The following is an 18,532-nucleotide window of genomic DNA, read 5'->3' on the forward strand; positions in this document are numbered from 1 at the left end:
GTCAGTTTTCTCAAAGAGCTTTGAAATTAATCTATTTTTTCGTTGAAATTCGAAATTTGGATTTTTCTCTTGTTTTGTCTTTGAGCTAGATCTATTTTTACAAGTTTAATTCGCCGTTTTTGCCTAGATAGCTTGTCATCTACAAAGTTGAAGTCGATTGTTGGTGAAAGAATCATTTGCAACTGAAATAAATATTTCGCAGTAATTCAAAGCGTTTTAGTACAAATATAAAAAGGTTACATACTGCTGTTTAAGGCGCTTTTACCAATGAACACCTGTTTTGCAGTTCTCTAAATTTCGAGCTTCAAATGAAATATTCAAAAGATGAATGGGAGTGGAAAAGGGAAGGGGAAGTAGAGGGGTGTGATGAGTGAAATGAGTGAGAAAGTGCAAAGAGAAGAGTCTAGATATAATATTGCAGAATTATTAGGATGTTTTTCCCTGGTAGAGTTCTTCTCTCTATATAATTAGTTCATTTAATTCGATTTTCTTATGGGTTGTTTTTGACCAAGCGAACTCAATAACTGTTGGCTAGTTTTTTGGATTGCATCCAACACATAAAACCTTGTTTAAGCTTTGGGAGCATGTTATCGCTCTTGGTGTGTTTTCATGCTGATGTTGCGTGGTTCGCATCCATCACAGATTGTTGGTGGCAATTGTCGTCTTGGCCAAGTAGGGATGCACCTCAGTGCATGATGGGTATGCGGCATCGATGATCTGTTCGAACTCCCCCTCACTAGCTCCAATTCTCCTCTGCATTTTAACAGACAATTGGCTCACATCTTCGTCTAACTGGCGCAGGATGTTGTGAACGGTCTGCTGGAATTGCATGATGGCACAGTCGAAGTGCTGTAACAGACATGCTCTGTTAAAGCTTAGAGGCTCTTTCCATAAGCTCGAGAAAGCGGTGAAAATTCTATGAAAAACCGTTCACGCTCCTGCGAAAATGTTAATCCTCACCTTGGTTCTTTACGCTTGTAGCTCCCCCGTCAACTTATACGCTACCCAAACAAAAAATCACTGCTTTGAGGCTATTTTTTTATCAGCTTAAACATTAAATTAGGATGGGCGCGATTATCAGAAGACGCTTTGACATTCAAATTGAAACAGTACTTTTTCTTATCCATCGATTTTCTGTAGCAAATGTACCCACCCTAACTAGTAAAAGCATAAAAGCAGGCTAAATGGGCACATGCTGCCTAGTTGTGTGCGCAAGAATTCTTAGGCCAAATCTCGTGTTTAAGAGTCAATGAACGTAGTTTTTTTTTTAGGAAAAACTCTTATAGTTTGTCGCGCTCAAATTTGATTTTTTGCGGTTTGACTTATGTTCTTCTCCTCTTGAATTATCGGTATCTGGTGTTAAACTGACAGTTTGAGGCTATGAAGCAGTTGTGAAAAGATTAGACTCGCTTATTTTCGAAGCTTCCTTACCTATGTTGGAATTTTCTTGCAATCGTAAAGCTCCCTTTAAAGCTTGAAAGTTGAGCACGACGCTCGAATGACAAGCCAGAGTTCCTCTTTCGGCCTTTTTTGCCTGTTTTTTTTGGACCAAATATGGTTTAATACTTGATCTTAGCCTCTCAATTAAGTTGAGATCAGAAGAAGTGGGCGGCCGAACCATTAATTGTGGCCCAAGTTGGCCAATGTTTGCTAGATACGGCATGGTCGAGCCGGCAGCAATTAAAAGAATATGTTTGCTTGCAAGAAAGTTACAGTTTGTCAATTCGTTATAGGAGGTCAAATCAGGACTCAATTATCGGCTTGAAAAAAATGGGACTTTTTGATGGCATTCAATTTCATTCCGTGTTTCACGCGACGTGTTCCGGAAAGATGGTTATGATATGTATTATCATTACGTCCCTTGTTGCCCTCTCTCTTTGACAGCGGCCTGATCTAACCAGCTCCTCGAAAATAACCTGTGCCTTCTAGTCTAGCTTGACACTCATCTATAAAATTGACTCGACGAAAATTAATTCTTCAGGTTGTTTTTTGTTGTTAATCTTGCTTGACGTTTTTTTTCCGGTTGGAAGATTGCTTGTGCGCTACATGAACCGTTGCAATGATAGAGAAAGTTTTGCACGTAGACGGGGGATTCTTTTGAGTACCTGTGTTTTGAAACATTGCATTGCTAGCTGCCAAGGGGCGTTTTTTGCATTGCTAGCTACCAAGGAGTCGTCTAGTGTAGTTCGACATTTATTACCCTTGCGATAAGCAAGGGTATTGCAACCGGGTAATAATCTTTTTCCCCCGTACAACTTTATTCACAGACTTCAGCTTGCAATCAGTGCACGTCCACCGCATACGCCATATGCATGCTGTATGTGTGTCCTTTTTTGCTCATTGGTCTATTCATCCCTTAGTAGTGTTTTTTTTCGACAATTTTGCTATCGAAAATTTTAAATGAAAATTCTTTGTTATATTTCGATTTCGTCGTTTTCGAATTTTTTGAGGCTCATATAATTCATAATAATCCAGAAAATTATTTTTGCAATTTTTGACTTGACTGTGATGTATACGAAAGAATGTTTCGACTGTCGCGCGATATTTATGAGTATGGTTCTTTGTGGCTGACATTTTTTGGGGAAAAGAATTTTCGTATTTGTATTTCCGAAACGGGCGTCTATTTTTTGTTTTGATCCAGCGGTCGCCAGTCAACTACATATTTGATAAGTTTGATGTAATAGGGTTAATCAAATTTATCAGTTTCTGTAGTCTTCTAGAGACTTTTTTTTGGATTTTCTCAGTTCTTTTTGTTGTGGCAATTGTTTGAAACGTTTGCATTCATTTTGTTAAATTTCATTTTTCAATTGTGTGTATTTATTCTGATTTTACTTTATAGTAAACAACGGATAGGCCCTTTTGGTATCCCCAAGTTTTCCTGAAAGACATGCAGGTAGTTTGGTTGCATAATTTTAAGTTTATGAAATAATTTTAGCCTAATTTTGAGTTTTTTAACCCGAATGTTATGTTTTTGAATTCTTTGAGAGTTTGTAGCGCACAGTTTCTTTGACAGAATTCAATAGTTTTTCTATTTTTTAGCCGCTTCATCTTTTGAACTGATGCATTTTTTTGTATCACAAGTGTTGCGGAGCTCAGCTTCGCCTATGTGTGTACAGAAATATCACGGCGAAATTAACTTGTTTATTTTCGCTCATTGTTATTTCTGTTTTTAAACAAGTTAGTAATTTTCAATTTGCTGTAAGTTAATGCCTTTAAGCATGCTGATTTAACCATTTGCTCGACTTTTTTAGGTCAAAAACTTGTCAGCAAGAAGTAATTTTGAATCTGGAGTGCTTTTGCACTTTTTTCCTAAATCAGAAAACTTTAAATATCAATTGTTTGTTTTAAATCGTATTTTTGACCTATGAAAATGCATTAAGTAACAGTAGAAAATAAATAGATTATCTGATTATGATGTACACCACCAAATGGTGGCAGTTTTTTTGCATAATAGTTTCCGAGGACTATGGTGGTAGAGAAATTATAACCAAATTAGTTCAGTGACGAATCTGAAAATGTCCAATGATGCAAACATTTTGTCATTTATATCCTTTTTTGGCCGGTAAAAGGCTGATTTTGATATACAGTTCAAAAATTGATCATTTATTGGGTCAATTTTTGCTGAACTTTTTACACCGAAGACTTTAGTCAAGGTGTTATGGTATCGTGTAACGGGGGGTTTTTTTTAATGTTGTCTGTTGTCAAGTGTCGACAAATAACGTCCACAGTTATCAATTATCATGTGGGCTGGACTATATCGCGCTATGTCACGTGATTGCGTATGTTTGTTTCTTTATTTGTTCATCTTTATTTATTTAATTATCTGTTCTTCTATTTATTTAATTATGTTTAGTTTGCTTATATTTATTTATAATTTATGTATGTACATATTTATTTTTGTTTATTTTTATCACGTGTTTTTTTTATTTATTTAATTATTCTTTCTTTCATTTAGTTTTGCTTTTATTATTTCTGCGTGTGTATTTATTTAATTTATTTATTTTCATTTATTTATATTATGGGTCTGTTTGTTTGGTTATTTGTTCATATATTTTTTTTCATGTCTATTTAATTATTTGTACATTTCACTTTTGCTTTTATTTATTTATTTATTTATTTATTTATTTATTTATTTATGTATTTATTTATGTATTTATTTATTTATGTATTGATTTATTTTTTTATTGCTTATTTATTTATCAGGTGTGTTTTGTTTATTTGTTGATATTTATTTCTATATTTATTTAATTATTCTTTCTTTCATTTAGTTTTGCTTTTATTATTTATGTATGTGTATTTATTTCATTTATTTATTTTCATTTATTCATATTATGGGTCTGCTTGTTTGGTTATTTGTTCATATATATTTTTTCATGTCTATTTAATTATTTGTACATTTCACTTTTGCTTTTATTTATTTATATATTTATTTATTTATGTATTCATTTATGTATTTATTTATTTATTTATGTATTGATTTATTTTTTTATTGCTTATTTATTTATCAGGTGTGTTTTGTTTATTTGTTGATATTTATTTCTATATTTATTTAATTATTCTTTCTTTCATTTAGTTTTGCTTTTATTATTTATGTATGTGTATTTATTTAATTCATTTACTTTCATTTATTTATATTATGGGTCTGTTTGTTTGGTTATTTGTTCATGAGATATATATTTTTTCATGTTAATTTAATTATTTGTAAATTTTGGTGTATATATGTGTTAGTAAGATTTTTAGTTCTACAACGTTTATTCAGGCTCTTTGTCGATATAGCAAAATATTGGTGTATACATGTGTTAGTACGATTTTAGCTCTAGAATTGTTATTTCAGGCTCTTCGTCAATATAGCAATATTTTAGCGTATACATGTGTTAGTACCATTTTTAGTTCTCGAACTGTTATTTTATGATCTATGTCAATATATCAAAATTTTAGTGTATACATGTGTTATTACGATTTTTAGTTCTCGAACTGTTATTTCATGATCTTTGTCAATATATCAAAATTTTATTGTATACATGTGTTAGTACCATTTTTAGTTCTCGAACTGTTATTCCATGATCTTTGTCAATATAGAAAAATTTTGGTGTATACATGTGTTAGTACGATTTTTAGCTCTAGAACTGTTATTCCATGATCTTTGTCAATATAGCAAAAATTTGACGTATACATGTGTTAGTACGATTTTTAGCTCTCGAACTGTTATTTCATGATCTTTGCCAATATAGCAAAATTTTGGTGTATACATGTGTTCGTACGATTTTTAGCTCACGAACTGTTATTTCAGGCCCTTTGTCAATATAGTAAAATTTTGGTGTATACATGTGTTAGTACGATTTTTAGTTCTAGAAGAGTTATTTTATGATCTTCGTTGATATATCAAAAATTTAACCTATACATGTGTTAGTACGATTTTTAGTTCTAGAACTGTTATTTCAGGCTCTTTCTCGATATAGCAAAATTTTGGTGTATACATGTATTAGTACGATTTTTTGTTCTAGAACTGTTATTCTTCAATTATTAGTTGTTCAAGTTGTTTGGTTTTTGCTTCAGTTTCTATGCCTTCGGTGTATTGCGCGTAGCGCCTATGTTGATAAAACTTATTTAAGCAAAGGTATTACTTGCGCCTTTTTTTAGCTAAAGTTGACTTTATCGAGGCAAAACGTGCTGACAATATAATTGTTTTAAATAAGAGGTGTACTGCTACTTAAGCGTTTAATTAACCCAAAACTTATGTTCTGTATAGACAGCATCCTGTATCGCAAATTTTTATGAGGCAGTCGATTTAAACTTGGATTCGGGGCTAAGGTTTACACCGCAGAACTGTTAGGGCAATATTAGACGGTGGGTTCTTCAAGAAAAAGAAATCTAAGACCAAGCTTAAAAAGCTTGGTTTTCTGCTCTGGATTCGACGGATCTTGTTATTTATCCCCTCCCCTATTGCAATTGCAATAAGGGGGAAATAGTTAAGATCCGTCGTCGAATCCATATACGAAAGCATATACGACTTTTGTACCTTGTTAACTATTCCCACCCTTCCCCCTATTGCAATAGGGCGGAAATAGTTAACAAGGTACAAAATTCGTATATGCTTAACTGTTCAATTCTTTCTTTATAGGGGGTATTTTCGTTACAAGGTACCATAGGGGAGGAAATAGTTATCAAGATCCGATTCGACTAACACATTTTTATTTTATCTGAATCAGTTCTTTTCTTTGAATTTCATATTGGCTTGTGTTTTCACGCTTTTCTTTTGGAGTTTCTGCTTGTCAAATCCTGCTTTCTGGTTGTGGTACTGCAAAAACGAAATTACTACTTAATTGTTATCTTACCGACTGCGGAATAGAGGTAATGCACTTGTGCTCTTGTCTGAATGTCGCCCATGACTCATACTCTCTTACGTCATCGCTACCGACTTCGTACTGCTCACTTCCCGCCAACTCCTTTCGACTTGGCAGCAGCTTCTCGCTGACGTCATTTTCTAGGTTACCGTATAAGGTAACTGCTCGTTCAGTCTGCCACCATGTCGTGTCTGTTGACAGTTCCTGCAGGGCGTCGTTGGAAGCACTGAGAGCGGTGAGTTCGGCGAATCGAGTCACAACTTTTCGTTCGTCGTAGCGATGAGTGACGCGCGACTGATTTCGATAATCGAGGGACCGATTTGGAAATAGTTCTAAATTGGTTTTTGTATCAATGTTGGAAGATTTAGAAAGATCGAATGAATGATTTGGGTCGAAAGTATTTCGAGCTGGTTCGTTTGATAAGCGCTGCATTTTTTGGTTCTAAGTTGTTTCGCTGTAAAAGCAAATGAAGACAATCTGGTCGAATTTGCAGACTAGTGGCTTAATTGGTCAGCTTTCAGTTTAAATAATATCGATTTTTTTTATTACTGTGTACCAATGTTTTTCTAGTCTGAGCGGTTAAAGTTGCCTGGAGGCGTTTTTACCGTATGCTTATTTAAATTTTACCGTCTTGCCACGTTTTGATCCATTAAAGATGAGAGATTTGAAAGCTTTCAAATTGTGTTCATGGATTTAAAAATTTTCCATGGAATTATGGAAAAAACCGCGTTCAAAACACTTTGTTTACTCGCATCAATATTTGAATCACCATCTGCGTTTTTTTTTTCAAATCAGCACAAGTTTTTACCTTTTCCTTTTTATTAGCAAACAGGTGATTTAGCTGGAGTACTGTTTATTATTACCTTCGGTGGTTGGTATTAAATGATACAAATTTCAGACAATGAAATTGGGTGATTATTACGAGTGACAAAAAACTACTGATCGAATGATTGAAGTGTAAAGACAAGTTGAAAATCAAATCATTTTAATTTGTTTCCTGAAGGAAACATAAAAGGAATGCTCTTACCATGTTGCCCGCAATAACGCGACTAGCAATTAAAGTAATTTGCAGTAGCTGGTATATTTAAAGTTTGAATGATATATTAAAAAAGAAATTCGAATTTTGAAAAAACAAAAGTTTTTTTTCAAGGTGAGATGATGAATTTGCAGATTATGATGTTTTTTAATTTTTTACCATGTGTTCATATCGCGATGGTAAGAGAAAAATATTTCATGGTTGAGAAGAAGAGGGTGAACAAATAGCCTCAAATTCAGACCCCCTTAATCGTCACTATTATTTTTTTGATAACGTTTGCGATTAACCGTCGGAACAAATCGGAACAGAATTTTTTCAGGTTAACAAGTTGTTAAACACCCATTTGATGGCTTGATTGACAGAAACGACGAATTTTTCAATCTCCTACCAGTCACAAGAAAGCGATAAATTAAGCTTTGATTTATATCATTTCACTCTCCGTTACAGTAAGTCTTTACGCACCACTGGCATGAATGAAACATCATTTTTTTCGAAACCAAAAGGGCGTTATTTTTGAAAATCACACTTGATCCCTACAATTTTTTATGTACCTTAAACCGTACAAATAAACTATTGTATGCTAAAATTAATTCCCTCTCTCTCGAGAGATGTCTTGAAAAATAAAGGTTATTTAAGTCCTCTCAGCTCAAAAAAATTCTGATTCTTAACTAGTGTCATGTTCTTTCTGATATAATTTTCGAAAATTTCCTGAATAGGCGACGCTTTTATGAAATTCTTTTATTGTTAATATCGAAATATTATTGTCAAAATTTGTTAAAATGTAAGACATAAGATCAAATAATTTTGCTATCATTTATCGAGAACCTAATTTGTGTAGTTCAAGATTTTCTTTTGTTTCAGGTTTTTGATTTTATATCATGTTGGAAAAATAAGTCATTTTTGCGAATTCGTTCGAGATTTCATTGGAGTGTTTTTGCTGAATGATCAGCATTTCTCAAAATGGCTTCTGAACTAGAATGCTCTTCGGAGGGAATGAAAGATGAAAAGGGAACAGCGGGATGTTCGAGCAGCAACCTCAGTGGAGATGCTAAAAAGAAAGCGATGTGTGTTATTGTATTGGGCATGGCTGGAAGTGGCAAGACCACTTTTGTCAGACAACTGAACAGCCATTTAATTGCAAAGGGAAACAAGTGTTACGTCATGAACCTGGACCCTGCAGTTAACGAGGTGCCCTACCCAGTGAATATTGACATCAGAGACACTGTGAAGTACAAACAAGTCATGCAGCAGTATGGACTGGGACCCAACGGGGCCATTATGACGTCACTCAACATATTCGCAACCAAATTTCATCAGGTTTCATTTGAAAATTTGTAAAGAATTCGAGATGAACGGGAATGTTAATAATATTAGCACTTAATTATTGTTAAATTGATATTGTTATTTTTCCGACTTTCGATACGAAAATAACGGAATATTTGTGCTCGGGGTGGGTTTTTTTATTCAGACAAATTTCGACTTTTTAACTAGCCATTTTTGACGAATTTTTTTGATATCATTCAAAAGGTTTTGTTGTCTTGAGCTTAAATTTGAAAAGATATTTCACCTGTGATTGTTTTTCGTAAAGTTATGAGGGTTTAAAGATTGCCATTTTGACCAATTTGGGACAATTAACGCGCGATATATTTCGCGCTATTAACGCGTAAGCGGAGATTAATCCGTCTTATAAATCGTTCCAAATTGGTTGAACGAAGCTTATTTGCCATAATTGATTTGTTGGTTCCCCCTTTTTTTAACTCGAAACAACTTAACACCCTACAATTTCACTCCCTACTTTTTGTTGCCTTAGCAATATAATATTGCTACATTTTAAAACAGTTTTTATGACTTAACACCTTTGTAATCCAAAATGAAAAGAAAACTTACTTCAAAGGGGATTTCGGTAACCATCAAAGAATTAAACGAGAGAAATTTTTGCCATTTAAAGCCAGACAAATTTGCGCTAATTAATCTGCGTAAGTTTTGAATAGAATTGACCTTGCAAATGCTTTCTATGAAACGTTTGAAACCAAAATCAAATGGCCTTGCCAATATTTTCAATGAAGCATTCCAAAATGAACCAAAAACACGCAATAGTTCAATGAACTTCAAAAGCACGCAAATAATTATGGCCTTTGACTAATATGGCCTAATTTTGTAGACATTTTCAGCCGGTATAGAAATTTAAAAAAGGTTAAACCATTTCCAAAAGCCTTAAAATCATTATTTTTAGAATCATTCTCGAACTTAAGCTTATGACCTGATCGCTTTGTCAGCTTTTTTTGAATTGTTGGCACATAAAGGCAAAGCTAAAGGGTTTGCCCAAGCTAAAGGGATGCCGTAGTCCCAAGCTAGCATCCCGAAAATAAGGGCGATTGTCCTGGGATTAAATTGCTAAGGCACGAGTCATGTTCCTGCGTTTACTTACGTTTCCGGGAGTCTGCAAGGAAACGTCTTTTCAAAAAAAGCTGACAAAAATTTCAGTAGGTTTAAAATTTGAATTTTAATAATACGAAAGAATAAACAAAAATGAAATAAAATTTGCAATGGTTTAACACAAACTAGATAACGCTCTGAAAAAATACAGATCAGTTTTGTCTTCGTAAACGGACATTATGTTTTGCACTCTTTCATTTAATACTCGATACTTTTTCTTTTTTGTGAACCTTTGGCCACTCGATGCATCAAAGAAGTTGAGTTTTTGTACGGAAGCGTCTTTTTGCAGGCTACCCACTACTTTCCACATATTTGGGTGGGCTCCGCTGAAATATGATTGAATCCCGAAATGCCATCCCTCGACAACATTTGTTGTTCGAGCAATCCCCATCACGGCCGCATCTCGCTGGTTCCAAAGGGAGGGTGGGAATGAAACTTCACGGTTTGGCACCAAGCTTTTTATATAAGTAGAGCCGAAGTACAGACACAACTCGTCAATTTTTTCGGGTTCTAAACCATTTCTGTCGCATACAGTTTGAATTTCCTGAACGATCATGTCATAGGAATCGCCGATCTTTTTTTTTCAAATGCAAGGGATGGCAGCATTTTTAAAGCCAGCGCTAAATCGTGATTCGTTTCGTAGGTCACTTTCAGACCCAATTCGTTAATTTTTCTCATGTAACTCTGAGAGAGATGGAAAAAACAACCCGATCAATGTGCTTCGGGGAATGTTTTTTGGAAGGACTGAAGAGCAGCTTGCTCAAAATCTAACAAATTTTTTTTCAGGCCAACAGTTGGGTGCTAAATCAATTAACGCCTGCAGGAAGCGATGGTAGGTTTTTTCGGTTTTGTTAGGAAGGAAGGCGTAAATGCAACCGGGCACAATGCCAGATACACTAACATGAATTGAATAAAGCTGATAGAAAATTTTTGGAGTAATTTTAAAAGTTCCATCGGCTAACCAGAAAGATGACTTCTCCAGAACTCTCAGCATTTCGGGGTCGCCGCACAAAATGATTCGCTCATGATCATTTGATTCACTGTCAAACCGGATAAAATTTTCAAAAATTTCAGGGATCTCGAAATTTCGCGCAACGGGGATGGGCCGCATATTTACATCTAGCTGCTTACGAGTGCGAGCAGCCGTTCGGATCAGTTTGTCTTTACTTGGGAGAGCAAACTGACTAGCCAAATTGTTTGTAATTGGCAAAACCGCACTGGCAACTGCAACAGTCGGGGTAAATCTCTCGCTGAGATCTTTTATATGCTTTATGGTATTTCGGGCCTCCGATTTTCCCGCTGAAATGTCGTGGTTATACTCTCCACGCGTCTCGATTAATTCATTTTTTCAGTAATGGCAGTTGCTCGACATTTATGTGTTTGATATTTTTAGCAAATCCAGTTTTCTGTAAACTTATTTTTTCGCTTGAAATATAATTCGTGGCCGGACGCTATAAGGATTGGCTTGTATTTAGATGAAACTGTGAACTCGAAAGAAGACTCAATCATAATGTTTATTGTGTTTGCGTTTGTTTATCACTTGAGTAAAATATAAAGTGACTGTCAGAGTTTAATTTTTGTCAGAATTTTTACGTCAAATTGTTATGAATTAGCACAAGCAGCTTTTAGTAATCATAATGGTTTAGCGAAAAGTCTAATTGAAAATAAATTACAAACTTGCAGATAAGAGTCTTAAGTAAATTAGGAAGCCTCCTTTTAGCATGTATAACTAAGATAAACCAAGTTTTTCATTAGGGTGCGTGTGTTAATTGCAGGATTAACTTTGGTGTGATAAGAGTTAAGATAAGGAATTCATACAGCATTAGATGTAATAGTGAAATGACTAAGTGTTAAAAGTACTGTGTTTAACTGGAAAATAGGAGTTATATTGTTGTCGATTTAAATTGTTTAGTAGTGAAATGACTAAGTGTTAAAATGTACGGTGTTAAATTGTATGTCATTAAATTGTAGGACACCGATTTGTTACAAGGAACGAAATCTATCTTTTTGTACTTCATATGGCGTGTGGGGGATGAATTTCAAAAAAAAATGTCAAATTTTACAAAAAAAATTATTTTACTTTATTTCATTTAATTTTTTATGTTAATACTGCTGCTCCATAAACCTTAAAAGGCAGTCGGAACATTCAGGGCTTCGCCGTGATACGAGCAGTCTTGTTTTATTATTAGCACTGTATTGTATGTTCTTCTTCGACCGCCCTGGGCGAAATTTTGTATTCAGTGGCTTTTTGTTACTAGGTTGCACAAATAACGTCGCATTAATCCTGTTGAAGTCCTTTGATCGTTATTCGAGCTGCAAATAAAGTTTGTGGAATTTTTTTAACACGATGTCAAGAAAAAAGGTTTTATCGACTTAAATTGTTATAGGAGTAAGCTATTATTAGTTCTATTGGAAGCGTCAAGAAAGGTTTTAAGTCCCCTCACTTGATCAAAAAACTAAAAATCACAAAAGAAAATCCGAACCGCAAATTTGATTACGGTCGGAACATTCTGTAATACTTTGATAGCAACCGTCTATGCTATTAATTTATCCTGAGGGAAGCGCATCAAAAGTTTTGTGAAAGAAGGTCCGATATTGATCAGAGTTGAATGTTGGAATCTAGATTCTGCAAGGCTTTTTTTCTCATTGTCAATGCTTTTTTTACCTTTTCACTTACCCATTTGACTTTTTAATTTTTTTATAGCTACCTTGTGTTGTCGTTTTCCCGCTTGGGTTTGCAAAGAGCTGGTTTGCGTCTTTTTAAAGCTTGCTGTTTGATTTAGTTTTTCGAGCAAATGTTCAAGTGGTGTGAATCGTAACTAAGTAACTATTGTAAGGATTCGTAACTACAATGCGGATTCAACTTAACCGTTCAAGACTGAAAATTTCTAACATGCTTTCCTCAAATTGAGTTAAAATGAGACGAAAAACAATGAAAAAAAAATAATGAGAATTTGAATATGAGGAATGATGAAAATCCTGAAAATTGCATTGAATTAGTTTGTTTAAACTGCTGGTGTTGGATTTGGTTGAGAAACGAATGAATAATGAGGAGGTTGACTATGTGCTGGTTGACACTCCTGGCCAGATAGAAGTGTTCACATGGAGTGCCAGTGGGGCCATAATTAGTGAGGCCATGGCATCCCTCATGCCCACTGTAGTCGTGTACGTCATGGACACGCAAAGGAGCAGCTCAACAGGTCAGAAAACAGAACTAATTCAATCATTCTTGTGCAGTCTATGTTTTTGTGATTTATTTTGCTGCAGTTTTCAGCTTGAGTAGTTTCTGCTCACTCAGTATCTATCGGCGGTATGCCCAATCCGATTTGATTTCTTGAAAGGATATTTTAACGCTATTTTTCTTGTTTAATTTATTGCATACTGTTTAAGTGATTTTGCAAATTTTATGGTCATTTGTTTTCAATAAATTCATAATGAGAACCGTATGCAATGTTTCGACCATTTTTTTCTTTTTCATTTTACATTTTGTTAATTTTTGTTTTGCATTCAATTTCTGTCGGTTTCGATGTCTATCTTTTTACTGCCCTGTCTCCATTTTCGTTATTTTCACTTATATAGGTCTTTATATTTTCTTTTCATGATGACGATGACACGGTCTGTGGTGTTTAGTGACGTTTATGAGCAACATGCTGTATGCGTGCAGTATCTTGTACAAGAGTAGGTTGCCGCTAGTGGTGGCCATGAACAAAACAGACATTGTGAGTCATGCTTTCGCGGAGGAATGGATGCGCGACTGGACTGTGTTCGAGGACTCCCTCTCCTCTCAACAGTCTTCCTACTCTGCAAACCTCGCGAGATCCATGTCGTTAGCTCTTGGTCAGTAAAGAATTCAGTTGAACATCTCTTGAATTATTTGCACCCTTCTGATATCTAGCAGAGGTTATCAGCCTCTAAAATAGAAAAAACTCAAACGGTTAAGCATATGCGAAAATTGAACATTGTAATGAATCCCACAATAGTAAAGATTATTAACCATTTTTTTGGTGGTCAATAAAATACGTAGTTAGAAATCATTTGCAAGGATAACAAACATGGGATATCTTTAACTGTTTTCCCCCTTTTGCAAAAGGGATAGATTCGTTACTAGATACAAAATTCACGAATGCTTTTCCGTTGAAAAAGTTCATTATAGGGGTGGCAATTCATTACTAGGTACCAAAAGAGGGAATAGTTAAAAGATTCGAAACTTGTTATATAGAACTTTTTGATGGTACCTATCAGAACTGAATGAAAAACATTTAGATTAAAAATTATATATGGTAATTGAACAGTGTTACCTTTGCGATAAGCAAGGGTATTGCCCTCGGGTACTAGACTTTTTCCCGTCAAAAATTTTGTTCCTAGAATGGACGAAATGGTAATCATTTCAATAGCACCATGGTTAGTGTAGTGTGCATTAGTTACATACTAGGTGTGGGCTTCGGGTTCCTGTTAAAAAAATTTTTAAGAGTATTTCTGTGCCGAAAATGTTCGGTAGACTGCAAGAGTCGGCTTAAATTTCGTCGGCTTATTTTCCGAATGCATGTTTTTTTTCAATTATCTTTCTTTGCTATTATGTGGGAGTGATTGATTTTTATTTTGAAGTTTCGGAAAAATTTAAATCAACCTTCCCGACTTAAAAAAAATTAAAAAACACATTTTTTCAATTTTTTTTCCAGTTCAAGAAACATAATTTGTTCAATTTTTTGTTCTTTTTGGTTGTTCGACCGGCTGTATTCATCGCATTTTTTGGTGCACCTAAAAAGCTCGATGTTTTTTCGAAATTTGATTCTTATCTTTTTTTAAAGCTAGTCATTTCATTTGAAAAATATGACCAAGCCAGCCTGAAGTCCTATCAAATCCGAATTAAATTAAGTAAGTTTTCGGTAATGTTCCTCACAATTGCTAGACGCATTTATTGTTTTACTCTGTCAACTTGAGTTGCTGTCTGCTACTCTTCCTGATTAACTTGTATTTCTTTGGTTTAAAGTAGTTTCAATGTGTTAAAATTGTAACGAAATATTTTTTTAGTTTTTTCGATGTCAATTTAAAAAAAAACGTTGTACTTAATTTTTTTTCACTTCCAGATAATATTGATACGTTTCCGGACTCTCTTTTTAAATGGTTCAATGATACGTCTTTTTTCGTTTAATGGCATTTTTTGGTTGAGGTTTTGATCAACTTTCTTTTTCTTGAAACTTGTTTTGTCTGATCGGAGTTTCTGTCTTTAGGAATTAAAATTGTTGTTTGTTTTCGGATTCAGAATTTTTCCAAAATCATTTGTTTGCTCTGAGCAGCGTCTCTGTCTTGTATCTACATCTTTGTTTGATTCGATTTTTTTGAGCAATTTTTCTTTTAACAAGAAGAATAGTTTTTAGATTTTGAATTTAAAAACTATTCTTCATGTTCAATCGTTTCTTGTTTTTAGAAATGTTTCAGTTGTTTTTGGATGTGGCGTGTTGTTTGGGTGAGTCAAACTGATTTTGCTGCTTGTTTAGTTTTCAAAAAAAATTTCCAAGATTTTTTCCAACCGATTTTTTACAACTTTCTAGATGCGCTTTTTTCCATCGCAAGTGGTGCGCTCGAGTGCGCAATTTTCGATTGCGCTCGAGTGCGCAATTGTTATTAGTTTTGATAAAGATCGAGTGCGCAAATTTCATTAATTTTGATAATGAGTGCGAGTAATTTGGATCAAACTATAGGAAACAGCACATTTGTATACTATACCAGCCAGGAATATCCGATAAAATATTCTACCCGATTTTGATAATGCTCAGGTGGGAGGGGGGGTGTCATGAAATCTGAAAGAAATACACTCGAACATCTGAAATAAATACATCGTCAATTTTAAAGTTTCAGGGACATTGATGGTCATGAAAATAGCCGCCGTTCAAGTTCCTTAGTTCTTCGCTTATGATTGCACATTTGAAACTAACTTTCTTCATTAGATTGACAGCATGGTTAGAATTTATTTTTTTCTGGTGCTCTGAGAATATCCTCCTTTATGTTTAGAGGAGTTTTACCAACATCTTCGATGTGTGGGCGTCTCATCTCTGGCAGGAGTTGGATTTGAAAAGCTGGAGGATCAATTGAATGGAGCGAGAGAGGAGTACAACAAGGATTACAAGGCAGAGATGGCCTTGTGTTACTTGGTTTTAGAAATAAGATTGAGTTTTTGTCAAAAATTTCTAGTCATAGAATTGAACCATAGCTCGAGGGCCGGTGGATTAAGCTCCTATTGCGCCTTTAGTTTTCCGGTACACTATAGTTTAGGTTTTCGACATTTTTTCAATATTCCAAATAATGCTCAAGTTCTAAGTGGCCATTGTTTTATAGCGCTAGTTAGATTTGAGTACTTGAGCGTCAAGAAAGCGTTATTTTGTAATTGAAAGCGTCTGGTTTCGATGGCCGAAACTTGGCCTTAAAACAGAACGAATAATGTAGTTTTCTGCCGAACAATGTGAATATATAAGGTCATCTCTGGTTGATTCAAGGCACAGTACGAGAAAATAAAGGCAGAAAAACTTAAGCAAAACATGGAAAAATTAAAGGCTGACAGAATACAAGAGAAGGAAACAGAGAAAACCAAAGTCAACGTGCAGCAGAATATTGAGTCAGAGTCGAGCATGGAAGAGGAACAGGACAAAAATGGCCATCAAGGAACACCTTCTGTATCGAATCAATGAAAAACGAAGCAACATTTAACATTAACTGGTTCCTGTTGAAAGAATAACCTGGAATTCCCAGATAGCTTTGTGGAATCAGATGAAAGTCTGGTGATAAAGAAATCGATTGGAGCAGATTGTGATTAGAGAAATATGAAACAAATTCAACTATAATTTTGTTATGCTTTCCGAGTTCTTTTTTTCTTCCACTTGGAATTTATTTTTCCATGAAGTTTTCTCCTTTTTAGAAAAAGTTTCTAAGTCGCAATGAAAGAAGTGAAGAATCTTATTTATGCTGTGTTTTTTTTTCAAGATAATTTTAAAAGGTCATTCACGTTCAAATTTATGTTCTCATTGTTTGGCTTCTGATTTTTTGTAAGTTCACTTAAACGGAAGGCAATTTGCCGTTTTCAATAACAAATGTGAACATGGACGTGGTTGGCTAAATTTTTCAAAGTGGATTTTGCTTTTACATTTTATAGCGGAATAGAAAAATTAACCGTTGCTTCAGTTTTCTCAAATTCGGTTAGTTTCATCGAAAGAATATTAAAGATTCATGAAATTTAAAGAACTCTTATATAGGCTCTGTCTATCTTGTATTGGTTGATGTGTTTTTCCAGGTTAACAATTTGTCTAACAGAGTAACTGAATCATTTACTCAATTCTGTGATTTCGTTAGCAACAGAGATCTTTTGAGCATGTTTACATTATAAAATCCCGTTCTAGTTTTTTGTTGATAGTAAATTTAGCAACTCCGATTCTGTAGTGTAGCTTTTTTCGTTTTAACGAATGAAAACCTTTGAACTTATATAATTTCGGTTTGTCGCATCAGATTGCGTCGTTTAATAGGCGCAAAACATTTAAATGGATGTTTGATTTTCAGGGGGGGGGTGAAAATTTGGAGTTTCAAAATGCATCTTAGATCAAAAGTTTTTTATGAAAACATTTTTTTTGGCTCAACGGGCAACTGCCCAACTAATGTCGATTTAGTTACCGCTTTGTACTTTTTTCTATGAATATAGAACGCTGGCAATTGTCTTATTTGCATGTTTTTCTCAAAATTAACTACATCTAAGAAAACTCGAGAAACACACATGAAAGTTTTGGTTTCTAGCTTACATCTAATTTTTTTGGCACGATTTTTAGGCTTAACGGCTTTTGTCTCACTTTCTTTCAGCTTGTTTGCCATGCTTTTTTCTTTATATCGCAGAGGTCTAAGGAACATGGTTTATGCCTCGTATAGAACTGAAATTATCTAATTGCTTGATTTAGCGCTTTTTAAACGGGATGGTAGGAGAGAGATGGGGTTAGAAGGTTTCAGGTTTAATTACACGAACTAATCCATTTAAGCGTTTCAAATATTCTACTGTTTCTGATTTACTGCGAGGTGACACATTAATTTTGTTGATAAGTGTTTGGTATTTTTTTACTGTTTTTGTTCAGCAAAAAATGAGCAAACAAAATTGAAGAAGTTTGTTTTCACACATTCTTTCTGAAAAGTGGATTTTGTTTTGATTTTCACATGCTTAGTGCAGTGTTACATAGCATTGCAGCACTTTGTCCTAGCGCTTGAAACAGTGCATGGTGTTACACAGATATAGTTCTATTTGTGTACAGAAGTTTTGCAAGAAGAATTGGTGTTTTTCTCTGATATCGACAGGAAAAGATGCATTTTGGCATGTCTGGCTTTTAAATACCTGTTCCGTAGGAAATTGGTTACTTCATCGCTTGATGGGCGAAATAGAGTTTTTTTGCGTATGTGTTTAAGGGGTAGGATGGATTCGGATACTTCGGTACTTTTTCTTGAGTTTTTCAGAGAAAAGGAACAGGACAAAAATGGCCATCAAGGAACACCTGTATCGAATCAATGAAAAACGAAGCAACATTGAACTGGTTCCTGTTGAAAGAATAACCTGGAATTCCCAGATAGCTTTTGTAGAATCAGATAAAAGTCTGGTGATAAAGAAATTGATTGGAGCAGATTGTGATAAGAGAAGTATGAGACAAATTGAACTATAATTTTGTTATGCTTTCCGAGTTCTGTTTTTCTT

General features: G+C 34.6%; 2 protein-coding genes across 2 annotated transcripts; one reads left to right on the forward strand and one right to left on the reverse strand.

The window, feature by feature from the left end:
• Window positions 1-203: 203 nt before the first annotated feature.
• LOC134845069 (uncharacterized) lies at window positions 204-7,079 on the reverse strand. Its single transcript, XM_063861914.1, has 2 exons — window positions 6,336-7,079; window positions 204-849 (listed from the first exon to the last, which is right to left on the reverse strand). Exons 1-2 carry the CDS (start codon window positions 6,774-6,776, stop codon window positions 637-639), a joined length of 654 nt encoding a protein of 217 aa, XP_063717984.1. The 5' UTR covers window positions 6,777-7,079; the 3' UTR covers window positions 204-636.
• Window positions 7,080-8,245: 1,166 nt separating this feature from the next.
• Window positions 8,246-16,713, forward strand: LOC134844015 (GPN-loop GTPase 1-like). Its single transcript, XM_063860466.1, has 5 exons — window positions 8,246-8,696; window positions 12,832-13,016; window positions 13,447-13,653; window positions 15,829-15,944; window positions 16,311-16,713. Exons 1-5 carry the CDS (start codon window positions 8,341-8,343, stop codon window positions 16,500-16,502), a joined length of 1,056 nt encoding a protein of 351 aa, XP_063716536.1. The 5' UTR covers window positions 8,246-8,340; the 3' UTR covers window positions 16,503-16,713.
• Window positions 16,714-18,532: the final 1,819 nt, after the last annotated feature.

The sequence above is a fragment of the Symsagittifera roscoffensis genome, chromosome 4 (genome assembly GCF_963678635.1).
Source record: "Symsagittifera roscoffensis chromosome 4, txSymRosc1.1, whole genome shotgun sequence".
Lineage (NCBI taxonomy): Eukaryota > Metazoa > Xenacoelomorpha > Acoela > Convolutidae > Symsagittifera > Symsagittifera roscoffensis.

Coding starts and splice junctions, on each gene's coding strand:
- LOC134845069 (XM_063861914.1), bottom strand. CDS start 6,776: ATGCAGCGCTTATCAAACGAACCAGCTCGAAATACTTTCGACCCAAAT. Junction 850..6,335: donor TTACCTCTATTCCGCAGTCG/GTAAGATAACAA, acceptor TGTCTGTTACAG/CACTTCGACTGTGCCATCAT.
- LOC134844015 (XM_063860466.1), top strand. CDS start 8,341: ATGGCTTCTGAACTAGAATGCTCTTCGGAGGGAATGAAAGATGAAAAG. Junction 8,697..12,831: donor TTCGCAACCAAATTTCATCA/GGTTTCATTTGA, acceptor GTTTAAACTGCT/GGTGTTGGATTTGGTTGAGA. Junction 15,945..16,310: donor AGTACAACAAGGATTACAAG/GCAGAGATGGCC, acceptor GGTTGATTCAAG/GCACAGTACGAGAAAATAAA.